The sequence below is a fragment of the Gracilinanus agilis genome, chromosome 1 (assembly GCF_016433145.1).
Source record: "Gracilinanus agilis isolate LMUSP501 chromosome 1, AgileGrace, whole genome shotgun sequence".
In the NCBI taxonomy this organism is placed as follows: domain Eukaryota; kingdom Metazoa; phylum Chordata; class Mammalia; order Didelphimorphia; family Didelphidae; genus Gracilinanus; species Gracilinanus agilis.
Genome location: NC_058130.1, coordinates 28,199,321 through 28,223,983, shown reverse-complemented (window position 1 = coordinate 28,223,983; position 24,663 = coordinate 28,199,321). Strand labels below are relative to the sequence as shown.

At 41.6% G+C, this 24,663-nt stretch overlaps 1 protein-coding gene across 1 annotated transcript in view; it reads left to right on the top strand.

Annotated features, from left to right (window-relative positions):
- PRICKLE2 (prickle planar cell polarity protein 2) overlaps positions 1 to 24,663 on the top strand; it is a 368,992-nt gene that overhangs the window by 262,666 nt on the left and 81,663 nt on the right. Inside the window, exon 3 of the mRNA XM_044660390.1 lies at positions 2,780 to 2,963. Coding sequence (XP_044516325.1) covers positions 2,780 to 2,963 — 184 coding nt within the window. The remainder of the gene's footprint in view (positions 1 to 2,779; positions 2,964 to 24,663) is intronic.

The window sequence follows — 24,663 nt, the reverse complement described above, 5'->3', positions numbered from 1 at the left end:
TCTCTCTCTCTCTCTCTCTCTCTCTCTCTCTCTCTCTCTCTCTCTCTCTCTCGACTCTAAGGAGGTCTTAAGGCCTAGTGGATAGAGAAATATCTTTGAGTCAGGAAGGCCTGGGTTCAGATCTTTGCTAACATAAACCAGCTTTGTGACTAGAGAGAAGTCACCCAACCTCTTCAGTGTCCCAGACAAACTTATTTTTTAAGCCTTTGAACTTCTTTCATAGAATGGGGATATCGGTTCCAAGGCAGAAGAACAGTAAGGGCTAGGCCATTGGAGTTGAGTGACTTGCCCAGGGTCTCACAATTAGGTAGTGTCTGAGGCCAGATTTGAACCTTGGACTTCTTGTCTTCAAGTCTCATGCTTTATCCACTAAGCCATCCAGGGGTCCCCCCACTCTCAGGCAAACATTTAAATATAATGCACATAGGAGGTTTGGCTGGGCATTAGCAGTTTGCACACCAAGAAGTCTAGACCAAAAAAAGGTGGAAATGGGGGGAAATATCTGTAGTATACATGTTACTGGGGTGTTGAAGGGTCAAGTGAGATCATATATGTAAAGAGCACTTATAAAAACTTTAAAGCATTATATAGGGATAAGGATAGGTCTAGATTGTTGAATTCTCTGATATAGGGAACTCCAGGTAAGGAAACTCTGTCTTCTATAGATAGAGGTTGGTACCTTCTCTACAAATTAGAGATTTATGAAGTTACTTAGAGCCAGTATATGTTCAAGGCACAGACTTGAACCCGTGTCTTAATGACTTTTAGGCTGGTTCTCTATATAGTATGCCATGCTGCCTCAAACAAAGCATCACATAAAAATCAGTGATTCCTATTGTTGTGTTTTTAAAATGAATTTATTGATATCTTTTATTTTTAGGTGCCCCATATTTCCCTCAGAACCCTTCTTCTCCTTTTCCACAACCATTCCTCAAGCCAAAGATTTTTTAAAGAAGAAAAACAATAAAGTATTCATCAAAACCAATCATCTCCTAGAATCTGACTTACAGGCAATGTTATATCTGTGTGTCCCCACTTCCCCAAAGGAAAGGAGGCAGGCAATGCTCTTAGCTCTTCTTTGTAGCCAAGTTTTTCTTCCTTCTCTTTTACCATCTTTGCCTCTCCCTCCTTCTTCTCTTCCTCATTCTTCTTTTTCTTCTTCTTGAAGGGGGAAGAAAGAGGAAAGAAACTTATGGGACAAGTCACTGTTTTATTATGACCCGTTTAAATTCAATGGCTGGTGGACTCTTGTACAGGGAGATAAAATGATTGACTTTTTGTGATCAATAAAAATTTTAGGAGGATCAAAAAAGCTATCTATATATGTGACCTCATATGGCCATCAACACAATGATAATGATGCTGATGATGTTTTTAAAAATCTGGACCAATGATTTATTGGTATGGAGAACTGTTGCCATGGAAACTTCCTCCACTGATATCAACTAACCCTCCACTGATGTGGACTGGCAACATTGTCTGTAACTCAGTCTCAAGTTGTTGCCTGGATTCCTGAAAAGTTAAGTGATGTATCCGAGATCAAATGAGGTAAGGTGCCCAGCACTCTGCCTGGCATAGTAGGCACTTACTAAATGCTCGACTTTCCTTCCAGGGTCCAAAGATGATGCTCTCTGCCCTCTGCCACACTCTCTGGTTGTGATACTGTTAGTGTTTGTTGTTATAGTTCCTCTGGCATAAGGAATTGCTAATGAAGAAATTCCCTCTGCCAATGCAGACCAGCAGCTGCCCTATAACCTATAGAGTTGCCCAGGCCCTGTAGAAGTGGGATTACTTGCCCAAGGTCATAGAGTCAGAACCAGAATGTGTCAGAGATAAGATTTGAACCCAAGTCCTCCTGAGACCAGCACTAACCATTATACATTCCATTTTTTGTTGTTTTGTTGTCTCTTCCTTATCATCATTGTTGCCATTACTATTATTATTAAAATCATGATATAAATATCAAGTTTATTGGTAATTTCTTCTAGTGAATATTTAACTTTTATATTACTATCAGTGAGTTTATACTTTAACTCTTTACAACAAATCAACTTTCTACCCAGATAAAAAAATACACCCTCTCTCTGTCTCTGTCTCTGTCTCTCTCTGTCTCTCTGCCTCTGTCTCTGTTTCTTTCTCTGTCTCTCTCTGTCTCTGTCCATCTGTCTATCTTTCTCTTTTTCCTCCTCCCTCCCCGGGGAAACCCCATAGAAAGAAAGCCAAGTCTACTTTCAAGTAATAGACAGTCTTGAGCAGCAAGGTGGCACAGTCCACAGAGTAATGAGCTGAGAGTCAGAAGACGAGTTCAAATCCAAGCTCAGAGATTTACTAGTTGTGGGATCCTATGCAAGTCATTTAATCTCTGCTTGCCTCAGTTTCATCAACTATACAATAGTTATAATTATAGCTATAATAATAGCCCCCCTACCTCCTAGGGTTGGATCCAGATGAGATAATGTTTGTAAAGTGCTTAGCCCAGTGTCTAGCACATAGTAGGTGTTTCATAAATGCTTATTCCCTCCCTCCTCCCCTTTTGCCTGCTCTGTGACCCGCCAGGGCTGCCTGCACATGGGTGTGTGTTTCCATTCCCATCACGGAAGGCGTACACACACATTCTGCAAGAGAACATTGTTTGGGATGCTCTGGGGCCCTGCCAGAGGCATGTTGCCCAAGAATGTTTTTAGTTCAAGATCGGAGCTTTGGTGATTGGCAGCCCTCTTGAAAATGGTTTCTTTCCTCCTTCTGTGCTCACTCACCGAGTCTCCCTCTCTGCTTACAGGAAGATCTGTCTGCACTGCAAGTGTCCCCAGGAGGAGCACATCGTGACGGTGATGCCTTTGGAAATGGAGAAGACGGTCAGCAAGCTCATGTTTGATTTCCAGAGGAACTCGACCTCCGATGATGACTCGGGCTGCGCTTTGGAGGAGTATGCCTGGGTCCCGCCGGGGCTAAAGCCTGAACAGGTAACATTCCCCACTCGTTGGGGGGATTTTCTTTCCTTTATTTCTTAGTGACTCGGCGTGACCTTCCTGCCAGGAAGAATCCAGGCTTGGCTCCCCTGTTAGAAAGCTCTGTTCTGTGTGCTGTCGGGGAGGCTAAGTGGGAAGAGAAGAGAGTTAGACGGAGCAGACTGAGATGAGCACATTGCCTCTCCAAGGGCACATCTCTGAGGAAGGTCGGGCCCAGACCTGCAACTTTTAGATGGGCAAACTGCATTTTTTTAAGATGTGACATTGTCTGAGAGTTCAGCCTATGAGCTTTGGGGGAAGGCTCGTTTCCAGAGGGGAATGGGAAAGTGTAACCTTGTTCTTTCCAGAGATATGCCCCCGTGTTGAAATATTGAGCTTGGCTGTACTTGACTCACAGAGACGGCATTTCCTAGAACATTTTGGCACCCCCCACAGGCTGTAAATATCATTGGTTTGATTAAAGGAACTCGGTTATATTTTCTCGCTTTTTTCTCTGCATTCTTCACTGACACACAAATCCTGACTTTACATATTTTGGCACTAGGGATTCCATCTATCACCATCCAACTGTAATAATAATATTAATAACTGACATTTTTATTGAGCTTTGAAGATTTTAAAGTTGTATTTTATCAAGTCAGAGCCTCCTGCGACACCCCAATGAGGTAGGTTCTTTAGATGATATGGTACCCGTTTTTCAGATGAGGTAACTGAAATTCAGAGAGGTGTACCTGGGAAATCTTCCGAATTCACCTTTTCAGTCTTGAGCTCTCAACATTCCCCCAAGGCCCCTAGGATCAAAGATAAACTCTTGTGTTTGGTATTTTAAGCCCCTCATGATCTGACTCCAATGTACTTAGTCTTAGTATACCTTGCTCTTTTCCCTCTTTGATTCAGCCAAACCAGTGTTTCTGCTGTTCTTCATACAAATCACTGCATTTCCTGCCTTTGTCTGGGCTGTCCTCTAGGCCTGGAATGTATTCCCACCTCCCCTCAGCCTCTTAAATTCCCAATTTCCTTCAAAATTCCACTGAAGCTCTGCCTCCTACTCAAAGACTTCCTTGATCTCCCAGGCTGTGGTGGGTCTCCTTCTCATCACCTTATACCTATTTTGTGTGTATTGGGCACAAAAGCATTTAGTATATGTGTACACATGGATTCACCCAATAGATTGGAGGGTCCTTGAGGGCAGGGATGCTTCCTCTTTGTGTTTGTAACCCTAGGGTTTGGCCCATTGTAGTTACCTAATAAATGGTTTTGATTGATGACTGCTGGCCAGGAGTTTAGTAAACAGAGTTAGGCAGATGCTAAGGAGTTCCAGGGACTTCTGGGAGACTACATAGACATTCCCACTCACCCTTTGCTTATGGTGGAAGAAGTATTGGATTTAGTGATTGAGGAACCATGTTTGAATCCTAGTTCTTATTTGTATCATTGGACAAGTCAATAAAGAAGGAAGAAAACAAACATTCATTATATGTTACAGGCTCTGTGTTAAACACTTTACAACTATTACCTTGATTGATTCTCACAACTCTATGAGGTACTATTATTAGACCCATTTTACAGGTGAAGAAATGGAGGCACACAAAGGTGAAATGACTTGCCCAGGATCATATAGGTAATAAGTGAGAATGAATTTGAATTCCAGGCACAGTACTCTACTATAGTAGAGTACTATATAGAGTACTATAGTAGTACATAGTAGTATATCTACTAAGTCACTTAACTGCCTTGGGACTCATTTTCTTCTTCTCTAAAAGAAAGGAATTAAACTAGATGATCTCTCAATCTCTCTGGAGTCCCTTCCAGCTCCAAGTCTGTGCTGCTTTAATAATCTTAAGTGTTGAAAATAGGATTTGAACCCAGGGGTTCCTGACTCCCAAGCCCAACACTGTCCACTAAGACCTACAGCCCAAATTGGTTCAGTCTTGCCTTTGTGCTCTGTGAGAGTCTTTGAGTAAGACGCAGTAAAGCATTCATTCTCAAGCCTCTGTCCCATCACTGCCTTCCTGGCTGAACTTAGGTAGATCACTTCTCAGTCACAGAGGGTGGCACCTAATTAATCCTACCTGGACTTGAGGAGAAATCCCCTCTCTTTACCATTCCCAGGAAGTGTTCATTCATCAAATGATCCTTCCTTGAAGATTTCTAATGATGAATCCATTTCACTTTAGGACAGACAAAGTGTTCCCTCACTTCAGATCAACAGTCTCTTCTTTTCATTTTCCACCAATCCCTGCCACTGGGGCCAAGGATAATGTTCTAAGGCTTCTTCCATAGGATGGCTCTTCCCCTGGTTTTCTCATTTCCAGGTTCTCCCCAAACCTAGAACCTACTCCTTTTTTATCTCCACCTCTCAATACATCTGTCTTGCTCCTAGCCACTGTGGCTTTCTCCTCTAAGGATTTTCTCATCTTCCCAAGTATTCTTAATCTTCCTCCTCAGCTGACCTCCCATTTCCTCTTCTATTTCCATAGTATACACCACTCCTGATAGAGTATAACTTTCTTGAGGGCAGTAGCTGTTCCCTTTTGTCCTGAATGAAGAGTTGGGTAGCAATGCTGGTATGGTTCTTATGCCCAAGGAGCCCAATAACTTCTCTCCATGTTATTTTCCATCCTGAGTTCACCTATGCATTTTTCTTAAACACTCACTCTTTCTGCACTATCTAGAAGTCTCCCACCCCCTTCCTGTTCACCTCTAGGACACGACCTCCTACGAGATGGGTCCCCTAGCCTTTTCTGGATTCACTCATCTTCGGCTACCCGGAAAGTCACTGCTGATTTTTTTCTCTTTGAGAACAGTAATTTGTTTGACACGAATGTCAAATTCCTGGCTTATCTTTCCTACTCTTTACTTTTTTATGGAGTGGTAGGAAGGAAAGCTTTCCCCTGGGGCAAAAATATTAGAAGAGAGAGGATGGTAGTGAAGATGGGATTGCTTACAGGTATAGCCATGCCAGGAGAGGGCCCAGCCCATCTCCTAGGGATTCTGGGTTTGGAAGGGGAAAAGGGACTATGAAAACAGACTCCTGGGGCTGTTGGCCAGGGGGTCACGTGAGGGAGTAGAGCTTTACCTGCCTTTCCAGCTTTATTTCATCTTATTTCTTTGTAAAGAACGGTGACAGCAGTCTCTGGGCCACTGCAGAGAGAAAAAAGCACATTACTGTATCTTTGTACAAAGCCCTGATCACTCTACCCTCATTGCAATTATACTTCCTCCTCAGCTCAAGAACAAGCTTGCCACTCATCCTGGGCCCTAATTACAGGTAACTGGGAAACTTAGGATCATCAGTTGACTCTATCAATTCGAAAAGTGTATACATGCCATTTGGAGGTGGGGGAGCCTTCCACTCATGATGAGAGGGAATAAAGCCGATCTTTCACAGGCTTGTTTTGAGGGAGGATGATTCATACCATCAAATAAACTGGGTGAATGGTGCCAAAGGAGACAGTGTTCCCATCTTCGATGGTTCTTTCTATTGTCCTTTCAGATTGGAAAGAAATCTCTCTTTTTCTCTTCTTCCTTACTCTCAGCCTTACTCAAATCAATAAAATACAAGCAATGAGAAACGGAAATTGTCCTACAGAGAGACGAGACTCTCTTGATGCCAATTGAGGGGCTGTGTACTCGCCTAATGAAATATCAGCTTACTAAGAAAGCTTGAAGGATGTCATTGTAGAAAGGAAACTGCCAACTCCATTTCTTTTTGTTAATTCTAGTGCTGATGGGACTGGTTATGAATTTAAAGACAGCTCTGTTGTAAGTTTAAGATTAGAACACTGAGTCCCCTAAAGCTTTGATTCCACACTTTGTCTCCTTCTCTGATACCTTCCTTTTAGTTGGCTGTTTTTGGGGAGCATCCTCCTCCCTGGCAAGAGGAATGGTGGGTGAATGTATTAAACTGCCATTTGCTGGGGGCAAAATGTAAGGGCTTTATTAGTATAAAACACATTGCAAATGTGTTTTAATTTTTGTAAGAAACCTTTCATATCATTGCTTTATCCAAGGGTTAAGACATGCCTTCTGGTGATTTTCACCATTCTCTTTCTTCTGAGAAGCCCCATCATGAAAGCTAAAGCTGGCCCTTTAGGGTGAATTTCTATTCATAAATGTGATCTCAATTAAAGATAGATGAGGAACATTTTTTTTCATGAGGATCCATCAGTCCCAGTAGGTCATTTTGTTAATAAGTCAACAGACTTGTAAGTACCTACCGTGTATCGTATCAGGAACTGCTAATCATAGGTATTGCAAAGATAAAAGTAAAAAAGAGCTTTGCCTTCAAGGATTTGACATTCTGACTGCCTTAAAAAGGGAGTGTGAGCCACTGGGAAGAGCTTGGAGCTAGAGGATCTGGGTCCTAATCCTGCCTCTTTCACTTACTACCTCTGTAACCTTGTCCTGATCATATGGGCCTCAACTTACTTTTCTTTAAGGTGAGGGAAGGGCTTATACTCAGCCTTTAAGGTCTCTGCCAGCTCAAAATCTATGATCCTTTTACTTGAATTTGAATCCTGGACTTCTTTCTCATTACCTGAACAGCTTGGGCTTATACTTTAGTCACCTGGGTCTCAGTTTCTTAATCTATAAAATAGAGGAATTGAATTAGATGATGTCTAAGGTTCCTTTCAGCTGAGAAATCTGATAACCATATGATCTGGGGAGTTTGGCGTGTCTTACAGATGATGCCAGGAAGGAAAGAATGAGATGTTCTTGGCTCAGTGGATAACCAATCTCATCTTTGTAAATTGGATGTGGTTTCAGGTGATTAGTCTGAAAAGCAAGGGAAGAAAAGCCATTTTAATTTAATTTGCATCTCTTCAGATCTTGTGTTTGCAAGGGAATGTGCCTGGGCTAGCAATCAGGAGACCCAGAGTTCTTCCTCCAACCTGGCCATTGATTAGGACATTGTCGTTTTCCTCCCTGGCCCTCTGTTTCTCCATTGATCATCAGATGGGTGCAATAATTCTTACCCAACCAATACCACAGGTATGATCATTTTTATGAGGAGATAACAGTGATGAAAGAGCTTTAGAAGGTTAAGAACCCTATAAAAATGGTGAGGCGGCTCCTTTTCTCATCATTATTACCTGGAGGAAAAGAGGTGCTGTGCCAGGCGACTGCTTCTGGGCAGACCAAGAAAGAAACTCATCTTCTTGCGGTGGTTGCCTTGACATTGCTGCCGATGTGTTTATTTAGCAAAGCACAGGGTGATATTTCCCCACGTCTGTGTCTGCACAGAGCGAGGGGAGTGTCGGGTGCAGCAATTTCCCTCTGTGTTTCAGAGGAAGAACGTGGAGTAAGGACCAGGGTGTGGGTGGCCAGCCTTCTGTGTGTACTTTCAAGTTTCCTTCTCACTTTGGTCTTCTGCCTTCTTTAATTCCCAGCACAGTTTGCCTGGAGCATCCAAAGTCAAGGCAGATTGCATCCCCCAAAGATGTTGGTAACCCTTCTCTGTGTTTCAGATATATCCCATGTCTGTCTGTGAGTCTCTGAGCAGGATGTTCCGATGTGAACATCCCAAGTCCTCAGTCTGCTAATGGCCCTGTTTTCTCCTTCACTTCTAAGGGTGCTGTTGTAGGCAATGATGATAAGCATCCATTTGTCTAGCAAAAAATGGTTTGTATACATTATCTTATTGGATCCTCAGAACACCCTGTGAGGTGCGGAATAGCACCATGTTGGTTTATTTGATTTGAATCAGACCCATGATTTCATTGGGATAGGGGATGCCCCAAGAGGAAATGCCTTCTATCATGACGGATTGACTGATGTCTACTTTGAAACTTAGAGTTTGAAAGAAGAGTGGTAGCCTGAGGCGCTGAGAGGGTCCGGGAGTGTCACGGGGTCTGATAGCCAGTGTGTATTAGAGGAGGGACTTGGATTTAGATTTCTAGGATTCCAAGACCAGTTTTCTATCCACTGTATGATAGTGTGTTGTGCGTATACATATAGGTAGATAGACCTAATAGGGGAAGCCATCTAAAACTCTCATTTTACAAATGAGGAAACAGAAGTACAAAAATCTTAGCGTGTCCTCATATAGGTATAAAGTAACAGAAGCTGGATTTCTATTCAGGTCCTATGACTCCAAATTTTCCAGCGTGCCATGTAGCTCTGGGTACCTTGTGTCCTTGGCCACCTCCCTAGTTCAGGGCCTTATCACCTCTCTTCTGAACTACTTTGGCACCCTCCTAATTGGTCTTCTGGCTTCTGGACTTGACCCTCTCCAAACGTGTGTCACACACAATTGTCTGAAGAATCTTTCTAAGACACAGAAATGTGTTCTATCCCTGCTCAACAATCTCCACTATCTATTGCCTCTTGGATAAAATTCAACCTCTTTACCCAAGTCCTGAAAGCCTTCTCCTTTTAGACTTATTGCTTTCTTCCTCTTCACACCTATTCTGAGTCCAAAATGGCCACTAACTTGGCACTCCTAGTCTTTGGCCAGGCTGTCCCCCTGCCTTCAATGTACTACTTCCTGACTGTCTACTGAAATCCTTAAGGTTCTTCTACACCAGGTGAAGGTGCCACCTTCTTCAGGGTACATCTGTTCTTTCCTTCTTCAATTGTCTTAGATGTATGTTTCTACTTTCCTGAAAAGAGAATGTAAACTTTTTTAGGGCAGTAACAAGTTTTCATTTGTCTTCCTCATTCTACTGGGTAGCACAGTGTCTCCTGATGTAGGGTCTTACATAAATGTTAGTTGAATGGGACTTCTCCAGAACCATACAGTTGCTTTTAAGCAGCCAAGAAAATATTTGGACTCAGGTCTTCAGAGTTCTGATCCAGAATTCTTCCCATAGTATTGGATTTTCAGACATCAAGTGTTCAATTTCCATTACCAGCAGCAGGAAGGACTATTATATTTCCATTTTAAGAGGCAACAAAGTGTGTGGGAAAAGGGCCAGCTGGGTTTGGAGGTAAGAATCTGCAATTCAAATCCCAGCTTTGCCCTTTCCTAGCAGCAAGACCTTGGGCAAATCACTTGACCTCCATTTCAGTCATGTCTGACTCTTTATGACCCTATTTGGGTTCTTCTTTGCAAAGATACTAGAGTGGTTTGCCATTTATTTCTCCAGCTCATTTTGCAGATGAGGAAACTGAGGCAACCAGGGTGAAGTGACTTGTCCAAGGTCACACAGCTGGTAAGTATCTGAGATCAGATTGGAATTCAGGAATATTAGTTTTCCTGATTCCTGGTTAGACACTCTCCGTCATACCACCTAGTTGTCCCATGAGCCTTAGTTTCCTCATTTGTCATATGAAGGTGTTAGATTAGGTGACTTCTGAAAGCCCTTCCTACTCTAAAGGGAAGATTTGGTGATGTCTGACATCCTTTCCATTTATAAGTGTCTGATTCCACCTGTGGGGTACTAGAACATCTTTTCTGAGAATAGACAGCAATGTCAAATGTTCTCATCTAAGATAGGGAATGAATGTTGGACTCATTGGCAACTGGCAAACCCTGTATTTCTTGTCCAAAAGACTTAACTTGAAAATGTGACAGAATTCCACTTTGGACTTTCCTTAAAAGAAGGTCAGATGACAACTACTTCAGATCAAACAGACATAACCTTGAAAAAATGAATGTTTGTTCGAAAAGCAAACATTCTGACTCAGACTTGACTCACGTTCATTCTGCTATTCTAGAAGGTTTGGACTCCTGCTAGATTTTGCTGCCTTAACTGTGTCAGCGTCAGTCTGTGGTTGCTCTGTAAGTAGGAGCTTATGCCATCACTGTCCTCGAGATTGCTGGGCTGAACCAAACACCACGGCGTGGCCACCCTCCCGATGACTCAAAGGACAGAGAAGGAGTATTGGCAAGACTTGCATCATCACGCGTTGCAGAATCAAACAACAAACCCAGCCAGGACCAAACTACAAGGAGAATGGGGTTCGTGTGAAGGCTCTCCCAGACCTAGGGATGAGGGAAAAAAGAGAAACTGCCCTCCAGGAGGCCCCAAAAAGGATGGTTTGGTGTTGGTGAAGATGGTATTGACCTCTGTGCCCTCGTCATCCAGGAAGGATCAACCCCTCACCTGCCTGGTATCAGTAATTCGATAAACACTTTACTATGGCTTAGATGGTATGCTAAGCCCTGGAGATTTGAGGGGAAAGAGAAGGCAGAAATATCCCCTGCCTTCAAGAAGCTTACATTCTTTTTTTAAAATTCATTTTTTTATTTTTTAGGAATTTTTTCCATGGTTACATGATTCATTTTCTATCTCCCCCCACCCCCAAACCACCTCCCCCACCCATAGCCGATGCGCATTTCCCCTGGGTTTTACATGTGTCGTTAATCAAGACCTATTTCGATATTATTCATAGTTGCACTGGGGTGGTCATTTAGAGCCTACATCCCCAGTCACATCCCCATCATCCCATGTGTTCAAGCAGTTGTTTTAAGAAGCTTACATTCTAATGAGGGAATATTGGTCTATATAGGATACAGACAGAGTAGATTAGAAATTCTTAACCTTTTTTGCAGGGGCAATCTTTGTCAATCTGGTGATGCCTATGCATATGGACCTTCTTTTTAAAAGTGTTCTTAAATGCCTGAAATAAAGCACATAGGATTACCAAGGAAATCAATTAGTTTTTAATACAGCAATTAAAATATTTTTTCAGACAAGTTCATAGACCCTAGAATTCGAACCTGTGTTCTGAAGGGGGAAAAGAGAACCAGAGTCCCAATCCTACTTGTGATTATATGTATGATGCCTGACAATCACTTCATTTCTTTGGGCATTAGATTCCTCATTTATAAGATGATGGGCTGGACTATCTACTATTCCAGGCATCTATCTATATGCATTGTCTCTCTATCCATCTTTCTTCCTGCCTATCCATTTGTCTATATGTATAACTGTTAATCTGTCTAACATCCATCTTTCTATCCATCATCCATAGCTATCTGTCTATCTATCTCTATCTATCTATCTATCTATCTATCTACCTATCTAATATCTATCCATCCATCCATCTATATCTGTATATCTCCCCAACCATGAATCTATCCATCCATCATCTGTCTGTGTATCCATTCATCTATCTGTCCATCCTTCTATTCATCTCCTCTATTTATCATCTGTCTCTATCTACCTTTCTATCTATCCATCTATCCATATTCCTGAGGCCCTGGAGTAGAAGGCAGGTGACCCTAGAGGAGAAGGCTCTGGCAGCTAGGAGGAAAGGCCTCCTCCAGAAAGTCCACTCTCTTTGCTCTCTCAGTGTAAGCTGCAGCTTCCTGGGAATCCTTAGTCCTTGCCCCTCCTGGGCCCCAGTTGGCTCTGAGCCTCTCTAAGCCTCTCTACCAGGACTCGAGGTAAAAAAACTCCCCCCACCCTCCAGTTTTGTTTTTTCCTTCCTTTTTGAATGACTTTTGTTTCATTGAAGTCCCTCTGAACAGATGAAAACTTTCCCAATGCCCTAGTCAGTTCCTCCTCTGCTCCCTGTCCTGACCGTACCCTTGCCCTTTCCCTCCTCCCTCTCCTATTCTTTTTTGCCCCCCCCCTTTGCCTTTCCTCTGTTCTCATTTTCCTCCCTCTTAGAATCCTAGGCTTTTAGGTTTGGAAAGGATCTGAAGTGGGCCTCCTCTCCAGCCTCCCACCCAGTGCAAGAATCTCCTCTCGGCACCCCTGCCAAGGGGGTCATCCAGACTTTCAGCCTCAGCTTGAAGACTTTCCTTTGATTTTTAAAAAGTTTTCCTGATGCCTTTTGTTTTTCTATCTCAAGTCATTTCCGGATTGGATCCCCCCCACACCTCCTTCTTCCACTGCATCCACTGAGCCTTCCCTTGTAAAAACAAAACAAAACAAAACAAAACAAAACAACAGCAGCAACAAAATTGAGCAAAACCGACCAACATTTATGGAAGATCAGAGAACTGGTGATGGAATGTGCCCAGGCTGTGTCCATATGCCTGGAATGCACTCCCTCCTCCACTCCTGAGACCTCTGGCTCCCCTCGAGTCTCAGTTCAAGTGTCATTTCCTCCAGGAGGCCTTTTCTATTCCACCCCCACCCCCAATCCTTAGAGCTTCCCAGTGCCTTCCCCAGTCCCTCCCCTCTGCATCACTGTGTGTTTATTGAGTGTGACAGCTCTGTTAGTTTTCTGTGAATATCTGCAAGTCACTTCACCACTGTGTGCCTCAGTTTCTTTATCTGTAAAATGAAAGACTTAGACTAGATGATGTTTGAGTCAGTTTAAGAGTTATGACTTTGTGATTTTCCCACCCTCCACCCCCCTAGTTGAATGTAAGCTCTTTAAGGGCTGTGGCCATCATACTTTTGTATTTATATCCCTGCTACAGAGTAAGCACTCATAAATACTTTGTTGATTGATGGATGGATCAACCACATTCATTTTTTCAGATGAGGAAACATAGTTACATTATGTGACTTGCCCAAGGTCACACCGTCAGTAGAAGACTCTCAGGAATTTAACCCTCTTTGCCTGGTGCCATACAGATACCCACCATTTCCCAACTATAGACATTCTGCTTCCATCACCACTTCCTGAACAAAAAGTGAACAGTATATTTCTTTATCTTCTTCCTGGAGCTAAGATTTCTCGTCATTACAAAGGCATATGCAGCCTCTTTGTCTGTCTCCCAAGACAGATAGCCTATTCGACTTGTGGTGATTACAAGGTTCTTTCTTCAGATAATAAATCAAAATCTGCTCCCTATCCATCTTCCCCTTCACTTGAATTATAGCAGTCAAGGGTGATATCAAGAGCAGGGGGAAGAAGACGGCTTATCAATTTAGCTTCTCCCATAATAATAATAATAACTCATGTTTATATAATGGTTTAAGTTTTATACAACCCTTTTCACATGTTATTTAATCTGCACAACATCCCTGTAAATTTAGATGCTTTTATTTGCATCCCATTTTTACAGATGAGAAAATCAAGGATCAGAGAGATCGAGTGATTTTTTTTTTCCCCTAGATCACTGAGCTAGCTAGTATGTGAAGCAGAATTTGAACACAGGTTGTCTTGTCTTGTCTCAAAGTTTCCTGTCCACTATGCCATGAAAAGAAATTATCTTCTGATCCAGAGCCAGAAACATTAATCTCATGTAGAGCTAACTAGCTGACTTCTAGGAGAACTGTGTCCACCTAGATGGCTTTTCCAGAGGCCGCTGCACATGCTATGGCTTTTTGAAGCCACAGGTGAAAGTTGGGTGAAAGGTGGACACCAAAGGTGGATGAGTAGTCCTGAAAAAGTCTTGGCAAGTCCTCTCTGAACACCCCTTTCACCCCATGTTTTATTATGAGACTAACCAATTGGTTATTGAACACATAGGATGTGCTTGACAATTAGGAAGATCCCGAAAGGTAGAAGACGTAAATCTTCCCCGAAGGAGCTTGCATCTAGTTGGGAAGGTCAGATAATGAAGCAATAAGAGCTCTATCTAGGGACAATCTGCAGATGGTGTGATACACGGACTCATGCGTATTATGAGAGTTCAGAGGGCAAGTCTCCCTGCTCTGAGCCCAGTTCTTCTCTCACTGGCTCATAGTCTAGACCTTTATTTGGGAATCAGAGATAAAAAAAAAAAAAATAAGGTATACAGTTCAAAGAGAAAAGTAAGACAGTGACTTACAGCTGAGAAGGAGTAATTTGACTGGCAGAAGAGGGTAAAGAAAAATGTGATCCAAGTGATAGGATAGGGTGGATAACCCTATTCACCCCCCCCCCCCCAATGAATTATCTCAGGTCATATGTTCATTGACTTAAACCCAGAAGGGTACTTTTGGGTCACCTAGTCTAACCCCCTCATTTTATAATTGAGGAAAAATGATACTTAAGAAAAGGAGAAGTGACTTGTCCAAAGTCACACAGGAGCTAGTTAGTGGCTGTTGGGATTTAAGTACTTCCCTCTTTTCATTGCCCCTTGAGTAAGTCCCCCTTACTGGCAATCTCCAAGCAAAGGCTAAATGGCATCTTGTTTGGAATCTTGTAGACAATATTTTTGTTCAGGTACTAGTTGGACAGATTAATTCTCGAGGTTCTTTCCATCTTGGAAATTATGCTTTTGTGAAAAAGTTTAGGTTGAAGCTGGTCTAGTTATGAGGTTAGACGGGAGCCAAAGCTCCATTTGACCCCAGACCTGAACTTCACTGGCCATTAGTTTCCTTGTCCACGGAATTTAGAGGGTTGGACTTTACAATGACTGAAATTCCTGCCAGCCCTAACATGCTCTGATTTATGAAATGTAAGATTTGCTGAGAAACAGTGGTCTTGTCTAGAAGGGCTATGTGGGAGTGGTGATGGGTAAGGAGATATATGGAAGGAGATGGGGAATTCTGGGGAAAGGAGGAATGTGGCAATGTGAATTTATTGAAAACTGTATGAGGTATTTTTATTTTATCTAAAAGTTTACTAGCTTTCACTGGCTTGTAGCACCAGACAGGAACAGCCCCAGAAAAAGTTTTTCCTTCTGTTTAAGTTTGAATAGGATCTGTCAAATGTATTGCTGATGGGCAGCAGGTATTATTCCCTTTTGTACCCACATACTTGTGTACACAGCAGAGGATGGCATAAATGAAAAGGACAGAAGTCAGTTTCATTCAATCAATCAATATTTATCAGATGCCATATGTGTTGATGGCCCTGGTAGTCATGGAACAAGTCACAGCCTCCATCCTGGAGCAGATTACAGGGGAGGAAGAGATGTGACAGGTACAGAAATACCCTTGAGTTAGCATATGATTGTGTACCAAGAAGAAGTCTGATTGGCATGAGGCATTTGAAAAGGGAGAGATCCTTTTTATTTGGGGGCAGGAGAAGAGGGCATGAATCAAGGAAGATTTCTTGGGCTAGTTCAGTGGTTCCCAAACTTTTTTGGCCTACCGCCCCCTTTCCAGAAAAAAATATTACTTAGCCCCCTGGAAATTAATTTTTAAAAAATTTTAATAGCAATTAATAGGAAAGATAAATGCATCTGTGGCCATCACCACCCCCCTGGATCACTGCACCAAGGGGTGGTGGTGCCCACTTTGGGAATCACTGGGTTAGTTGATGTATTATTATCATCCCCATTTTATAGATGAGGAAACTGAGGTTGATAATGATTGGCATTTGTCCAGTTAGTAGTAAATGATCTAAGGACATATCTGAACTCAAAGCTTCCTGTCCCCAATCCCCAAAGGCTGCTTAGCTTCTTAGATGTTAATGTATATAAAGGGCTTTGCACACCTTCAAATACTACATACATGTGTCCCAGGATGATGGTGAGCACACTGTGTGCAAACACATGGAGGTGGGAAAGGGTGAGATGAGAATGGTGAATGATCATCCTGTTTAGGCGGCGTCTAGAGTACATGTGGGAGTAGTGAGAGATAAGGCTGGAAAAGTAGATTGCTGCCAGATTGTGGAGGCCTTGGAATAGCAGGCAAAGCCGTTTGTGGGTTGGTTTTTGTTTTTTTTTTAAGTGAACTGTCAAGCCTTCTGAAGCACAAATGCCTACTTTTTCTGGAAAAGGCACTGGGGATTTGAGTGAGAAAGGGAGCACAAGAAAGTAGGGATAATTTTCAGGAGAGCAGTTGCAAGTCTTTTCCAGCCAGACTGACAGAGGCAGCCCCAAACAGCCCTTTTTCAAGGGCCCATTAGATGAAAAAGAGCCAGCAGGTATAAGTACGAGGAAGCCCTTGAAGAAAATCCATAGTTCTCTTTTCTTAGGAGTCTGATAATCCTTGTAGTTTGGGGAGACGACGTATTCATTCTCTAGCTTGTCAAAAGCATTGTTTTAAATGTTCGATCCAAAGGATGCTGGGGCCTCTCTCCACTTTAAATGGCACAAGCCTCCGACAGGATTGCTTTATAGCCGATGCCTTCTAATGAGGTGCCACTTACTAAATGTCTCAAAAGACAGACTTCCTCTTATAGAATTCTGCTCTGTGGCTGCCAATGGGCCATATTGCCACCGTCACGGCCGAGCTGGGAGAGGACTACGTTTCCCAAGATGCCTTGACCCAAATGGGACAAACACCCATCGAAAGAGAACAGTGATTCCATTTCACTCAATTCTATTTGTGTGTGGCACAGTTTATAGACTCTGGAGGAGGGACTTCCAGGGAGAGGAGAGAATAACTGGAAGGCTCCATTGACTTCTTGACAGAGTATACAGAATAGGGAGACTGACGTCACAAGGAGTAACTTGGAGCCAGCGTGATTGGGAACACAAAAAAAGATGGGCTGCCGACTGAGTCCATGGGAGCAGCCTCCTGCTGAGGCTGAGGCTGAGGCTGTGCCTTCATTATTAAAATTGTAAGATCTGGAGGAGTTTGAATCCCAAACTACTTAGCCAGGGAAGGGCGATGAAGCTTTAACTCATTTAGGAATGTAGTTGATAACTTCTTTTTTTTCCCTCTTATTTTACTAGTTTTTTATATCTTAAAAAAACTCAGTGCCATTCCTTTTTTTTTTTTTTTTGGTCCTGGTGATCAAATGAATACATACCCCAAAATTAATCTTACAGGTCTCCAGCTTTCAATCTGGGTGGAGAAAATAAAGCCAGATAGGTGACTTACTATTGAGAATCTCTCATCATTTGAATCCATTCATGGAGAGTCTGAAGAACATTGGAGGATGCCTTATGTCCCAACTTCCTACTATCATCTCCTCAGATTTTCATTGTCTCCTATCCCTCAGGGACCTGTGCAGGTTCAGACTGGAGGGTCTAAAGTACTAGTAACCCTGTTCTAAGACAGTCAAGATGGCATATGGCTCCTTCATCTTGGCTGATTGCTCCATCCTTAGAGTGTTCTCTAAAGTGTCGCCTGGTGTTGAGTGATTGGTATATTTAACTGCGTGCACCTGGCCTTTGAAATGGATTCAAGCTACCTCAGAAGTCTGGATGGGGAGGAGCTGATAGTATTTTGGATAATCCGAAGGTGACTTAACAAGTACGTTTAGCCTGGAAGAAGAGTTGGGGATTGGAGGGAATGATAGCGGTCTCCAAAGATTGGGTTTGTCATATGGAAAATAGACTCATTTTTTAACTTCTTTTTTTTGTTCCTTTTGTTCCATTGAAAACCAGGAACAATGTGTGGCAGTTACAAAGAAGCATGTATTAGTTCAGTTCTTTCTGACCTTTAGAACAAACCCAAGTCAAGAAGGATTTAAGCAGAGACTAAATAACCACTCGTGACAAAGAAGGAATCAGCACTTCAGACAGGGTTTTTTGTTTGTTTGTTTGTTTGTTTGTTTGTTTTTCAATTCTAGAAACAATGAGTTTATGCATAACCAGTATTTAGTGTACTTGGCATATTCTGGAATAGAGAAGGAAATGCTGGATTTGGAATGATAGGATGTGGCTTCAAATCCTGGTTCTACCTGTTGACTTCCTCTGTCTCAGTTTCCTCACCTACAGCTAGCTCTGCATTAGTATAAATGATGATTCCCAGGAATGATGATCCCATGAAATGATGGTATCATTTTAATTCACACTGCATATTTCCATTAGTCTGGAGCCAATGACCATGTTTTACATAATTATAACTTAAATAGTGTAAATTCAAACATCTGTGATCACTTGATAGGGTTCATTCTTTGCACTAATGAGAACCTAGCTATATAAACTAAAAAGGTTGGATTAGATGACCTAAGGTCTACTCAGCTCCAAATCAGCAATCTAGTGCCTTCCTTAAGATTAGCTCCAATTTTTCCTTCATATATCTTCTTTGTACATGGTTGTTTGCATATTGTCTCATTCATTAGACCATGAACTCCTAAGATCAGGGATGTTTTTGCTTTCTTTCCCAGCACTTAAGCACAACTGTCTGGCACATAGTAGGCTCAATAAATGCTGGTTGACTTGATTTTTTAAAAAAATATGCTTTAGACCCAGGAAAATTATGAGGGATTTATGGTAAAGACGCTACCCACATTCAGAGGAAGAACTGCAAGAGTGGAAACACAGAAGAAAAACAACTGCTTGAACACATGGGTTGAGGCGGACATGATTGGGGATGTAGACTGGAAACTACCACACCAATGCAACTATCAACAATTTGGAAATAGGTCGTGATCAATGACACATGTTAAAACCAGTGGAAATGCACATTGGCTATGGGGGGGGGGGTCGGGGGATGAAGGGGAAAGTAACAGCATGAATCATGTAACCATGCTAACTTTTCTAAAAAATAAATATTATTAAATGTTAAAAAAATATGCTTTAGAAAGACATAATGTATATATTTTACTGGATGTTGCCATCTATGGTATGGGGAGGAGAAAGGACAAAAATTATATTTTAAATTGTGTGTGTATAGACACAGACACATATGTGCTTTAATGATGCCTTTTGTTTTTATTTCACTGTCATTTGTATTTTTAGCCAATCCCTTCCTACCCACTCATCTACTGAACCTCCTGAGTAAAAAAAAAAAAACAACAGTTAAACAAAAGCAGTTGATGATATGATGTTGTATTCTCTCTAGTCTATTACCTCCGAGAGGAGAAAGGTTTGTTCTTTGTTTCCTGGGGCCATTTTGAATTTTTTAATGATTCACTTTAGCTTCCTTTTCATGATCTGTTTATTTCTATTATTGTAGTCACTGGGCATATTGTTCCCTTGTTTGCTATTTCTTTGCATATTTCACTCTGTATCAGTTCACAAAAAATCTTTCCATATTCTCTGACTCCAGTTATTTTTCTTCGCTACCTCTGGCTTCCCATTTCAGTACAAAAGGAAAGCAGTCTTTCTTGGTCCAGGATTGGGATATTTCCTCCCATCCATTTAATGTCTCTTATTATCTCATTTTAACACATCCTGAGCAGCTACCTTCACAGGCAGGGACTATCTAGTCTTACCCATAGATAAGAAGTTGTTAACCTTTTTTTTTTTTTTTAATAGACTCATTTGGCAGCTTGAACCCTCCCTCAGCATTATGTTTTTAAGTGCATAAAATAAATATATAGAATTACAAAGGAAACAATTTTATTGAAATATATTTTTAAAATTTCATGGACTCCAAATTAAGAGCCTCTAACCTAGACCAGTGGCATCTACACTATATAATCTACCCCAAAACTGGTCATCAAGCCTCTGTGCTTGATGGTCAATATACATTTATTAAGTACTTATTTTTGTGCCAGGCACTGTGCTAACTGCTGGGGATCCAAAGAAAGGCAAAAGATATCCCTTGCCCAACCCCTTTTCTTTACATATGATGAAACCAAGACCTAGAGAGATAAAGTTCTTGCTCAAGGTTGTACAACAAGTATCAGAGCCAAGATACAGCTCTAGCCCTTGTGCTTTTTCCCACTCCACCCCGTTTTCTTTCCATAGAAAATTCATTTCACCATTTTGCTAAGGGTTACTTCAGTAGCCTTTGTTAAAAGATGGTGGCATAGTAGACAGATTATTGGAATTGGATTCAGGAAGGCCTAGGCTAGAATCTAATTTCATGCCTGCTGTGTGACTATAGGCAAGCTGCTTTCCTCTTCTTAGTCTCAGTTTACTCATTTGTGAAATGGAACTACTGATATCAAGGTTGTTAGGAGGCTCAAAGGAGAAGAAGTGCTTCACAAAGCTTAAAGTGGTGTATGTTAGCTATTGTAATAAATGTAGGAACTGGGGCGGGGGGCGTTATCAAAGAGTCGAGCCCTCTCCCACCATCCCTCTTCAGAGTGAGTCGAAGGAAGCAAGTGCATTCCAGGATATAAATTGGGATGCCCATTTATTAAAATGGAAACAAAGATGATTTTTAATTCCTTCCAGGGGCCTTTCCTTCTCCTTCCACTCTTCTCTCCCCACTGTTAGCCCTCGTGATGCTATCATCTTGATGGTGACAAGACCATTAATTATACAGCTATCATTCACCATTCTTGGTTCAAGAATCATGATGCCAATCCACTGGGGTCACCATTCCCTTTCAGTCAACTTAGACTTTGTAGCTATTTATATTTGAGTAGCTATTCGTGCTGAGTGGGGAGGCAGGAAGATGAAGTTTTTTCTCTCCCCATACCCAGTGGGTGATATTGTCTGGTAGGATACCCCTAGGGAGGAAAAGAGAACCTAATGAACCTTCTAAAAACCCATAAAAACAATCATTAGACTTTCCTTCTTTTTTTTTTTTTGTAAGAGTATTATCTTAGTTACATCCCCTTCCCCACCACCCCTTTCTAGGCATGCTGAGTTTGGAATGGAGGCAGAGTGGAACTGCTCTGGATGCGGCTGGGATGTTTTTTACCAGAATTAGATCAAATTTCTCCTAAACTGAATCTTGCATGATACTACGATTCACCTTCTCTCTGTCTCTGCCTCTTTCTGTCTCTGGCTATCTGTGAATCTGTCTGTCTGTCTCTCACTTTATTTCTCTCAAGTGGTTTTGATTCTGGGGATTTGAGGGATAGATGAAGCTCTAAGCTGGCCTCCCACGCCGTTGATGGGAAGCCATTCCAGGAGTACTCCAGCATTGACTTTGGCCTCTGCAATGCACTGATGTCACTGGATGACAATGTTAAGTATGCATCAGTGTGCAGCCTTAAATAAAACTGCCAATTAATAAACTCATTTTTAATGGAGCTGTCAGGGATGGACCTCGAACTCCTCCGGTCCTGAGGCTTTAAGTACTTTGCCAGATGAGTTCAGGGAGTAGCACTGAAAGACCAGATTGGACCTGTATGGACTTGTTGCTGATGTGTGCTGTATGGGATTCCCATTCAAGCCTTGGCTCATTTACAAGCCAGAGAAGGAAGGGCAACTATTGGATTTCCCAGTGCTCAGCCCCAAAGACAGATGGTTCTAACCAATTCCATAAATGCCTCATAGAAGAGCAAAAGATTGAGAGTGGGACCATCATCTCAGACTTCTTAGTGATTTCATACATAAGCAAGCTCATTGTTGCTGAAGCAAGGTTGATGACTGGCACGACAACCCACTGGTAGTTCAGAACCTAGCCAAGGGAGATCAGTTGATCCAATCAATAAGTATGTTTTAAGAGCTTTTAGTGTGCTGTGGGTATACCAGGACAAAAATGAAATGGTCCCTGCCCTCAGAGAGTTTACAATCTATTGAAATGAGAGAATCACACTTCACGTATGGGCCCTCAGCTTCTGATTGCTTAGAATTTCATAGGATATTTGTAACTCTGCCTTAGAATTCATCCAGATATATTAATGCTCTCTTGGTAGGACTGTAAATGGCCTTATGCTCTAGAAAACGGTTAATTGGGCAGTACCTTTGTTCTTCACCAGGGAATCCTTATTATCCTCTACCCAATAAGTGGTCATTGAACCTCTATGCTTGATAGTATAGGCATTTATTAAGCATCTGCTATGTACCTGGCACTGTGCTAAGTACTGAAGAAACAGAGAAAGGCAAAAGACAGTCCCTGCCCAAGACCCTCATTCTAAAGATGATGAAACCCAAAACCCAGAGAGCTAAAGCATCTATTGAGCACTTATTATGTACCAGCCTCCGTCCTAAGTGTTAGAGATACAAGGAAAGCACAAATACTGCCCCTACCCTCAAGGAGCTCATATTCTAATAGGGGATACTACTTACATACAATTTAGAAAGATGTGGGGAAAAGACATTTAAGTACCCTTGATCCCAGAGAGCCTTCTAAACATAACCCAAAGATGTCAAAGACAGAAAGAAAGGCTTCCAAGTGCAAAATGTTAATAGTATTTATGCGTATGTGTATGGTAGCAAAATACACAAACACACATACCTGGAAACAAAGTGTGTACCCATTGTAAAAATTAAACAAATTTTGTTGGAATGGAATGGAATGCTCTTGCACCTTAAGAAAGAGCAATCATGAACATTTCAGAAACACGCAGGAAGACTTGTATGAACTGATGCAGAGTGAAGAAAGTATATTTGGAGACATAGAATACACACAGACTATTATTTAAAAAATGATGCTAAAAGGTAGCCCAGGCATAATAATGTTTTTAGAAAATGAATGATGAAACACACCTCCCATTACAGGGTATGGAATTTGCTGTCAGATTTACTCATTGTGCCCATTTATTTTGCTTAATTTTTGTTCTTTTCTTCTGGGTAAGAGGTGGAGGGATGCTGGGAAATGACTAAAGTAAAAACAAAAGGAATCAATAAAACTTTTTTTCAATGAATTAAACTCAATTCCACAAACACTTATGACTCCTTTGTGTTAGGTCCAGAGGATACAAAGGCAATAATAGAACCATCCCTGCCCGCAAGGACCTTCTTCTGTGCCATTGAAGATAAGAATCAGTCCATTCAACATGGCTGTTTCTAATCCAACTCCAGTTGCCTTATCCCTAGGCTCTCTTGGATATTAATGTTCGTATAGTTAGACATTGTTCCCTTGGCATCTGCAAAAAGTTTTGTCTTCCTGGAAGGACCAACTTCATAGCAGAGTTTTCCCTGGCCCCTCTCAAGGCACATGTCTTTAATGTAGCCATTACAAAGGCTAATTGGAACAAAATGTTTAGGTGTTATTAAGGGAAGCTATTTATTGGATCCATAATTTTGTTTTTTATATCTTGGCTTTGAATGCTTCTTCAGATCATACAGTCATTCAGCAAACAACTGTACCCCTATTATGGGTAAGACACTAGGAAGGATACATTTTTGAAAATGAATGGATAAGGCATTTTTATTAAGTGTTTACTACATTCAGAGTGCTGTGCTAAGCTCTGGAGAGACAAATAGAAAAGTAAGATAGTTCTTGTTCTCAAGGAGCTCATATTTTGATGGAGGAGACCACATATATAGAACGTTTCAGCTGCAAGTCTGGATGGAAAAGTCTCATGGTTCTTAAGGTGCTGTGGCAAAGCAGATATTAATAATATCTTCTTTAATGTCATTATTTAATACCTCTTTTTCCAGAGCTCTTGAGTTCGTGGTCTTAAGCTATCTCTATAGGAGTCCTTGGGGAGATGGTGGTCAAGGTGGTGATTGTAGTGATGGTTTGACTTGTTAGGAATCTTCCTTTGCAATTTCTGGCTTTGGGGAATTGCCTCTGGCATTGAGACATTAAGTGACTTGCCTCAGATTCACTGGGCAGCTTATGTCACAGATGAGACTTAGACTTAGGTACTCCTGACTTTAGGATCTGCTCTCTGTCCAGTGTGCCAGGTTGCCTATATGGGAATAAATAAGTGAACAAACCACCTTCCTTGCCTTCAAGCAGCTTAGTATTAGAGATGAGAAATACACATAAAAAACTATTGTATGATGTCATTTATACAGTAAGATGACAAGTGGACAGAACACTAGTCTTGAAATCAAGAAGATTCATCTTCCCGAGTTCAAATCTGGTCTCAGATACCTGCTGTGTGACCCAGGGCAAATCACTTAACCCCGTTTGTCTCAGTTCCTCATCTGTAAAATGAACGAGAGAAGTAGTAAATGGTAAACCACTCCTGTCTCTTGCTCAAGAACACCCCAAACAGGGTCACAGAGGGTTGGGCATGACTAAAAAACAACTGAACAACAAGAAAAAATATACAAAGTGACCTGAGAGTTCAGAGAAAGAAGAAATCACATAGTGGAAATGAGAGAATGTTTCACTCTGTGATCAGAGAGCATTTGAATCGAACTTTGGAAGTGTGTAGATTTTCAAAGAAAAGTATCATGGGATCACAGATTTAGAGGTAGAAAGGACCTCAGAGGTCATCTAGGCTGAACTTGTTATTTTAAAAAGGAGGAAACTGAGACCCATAAAATTGA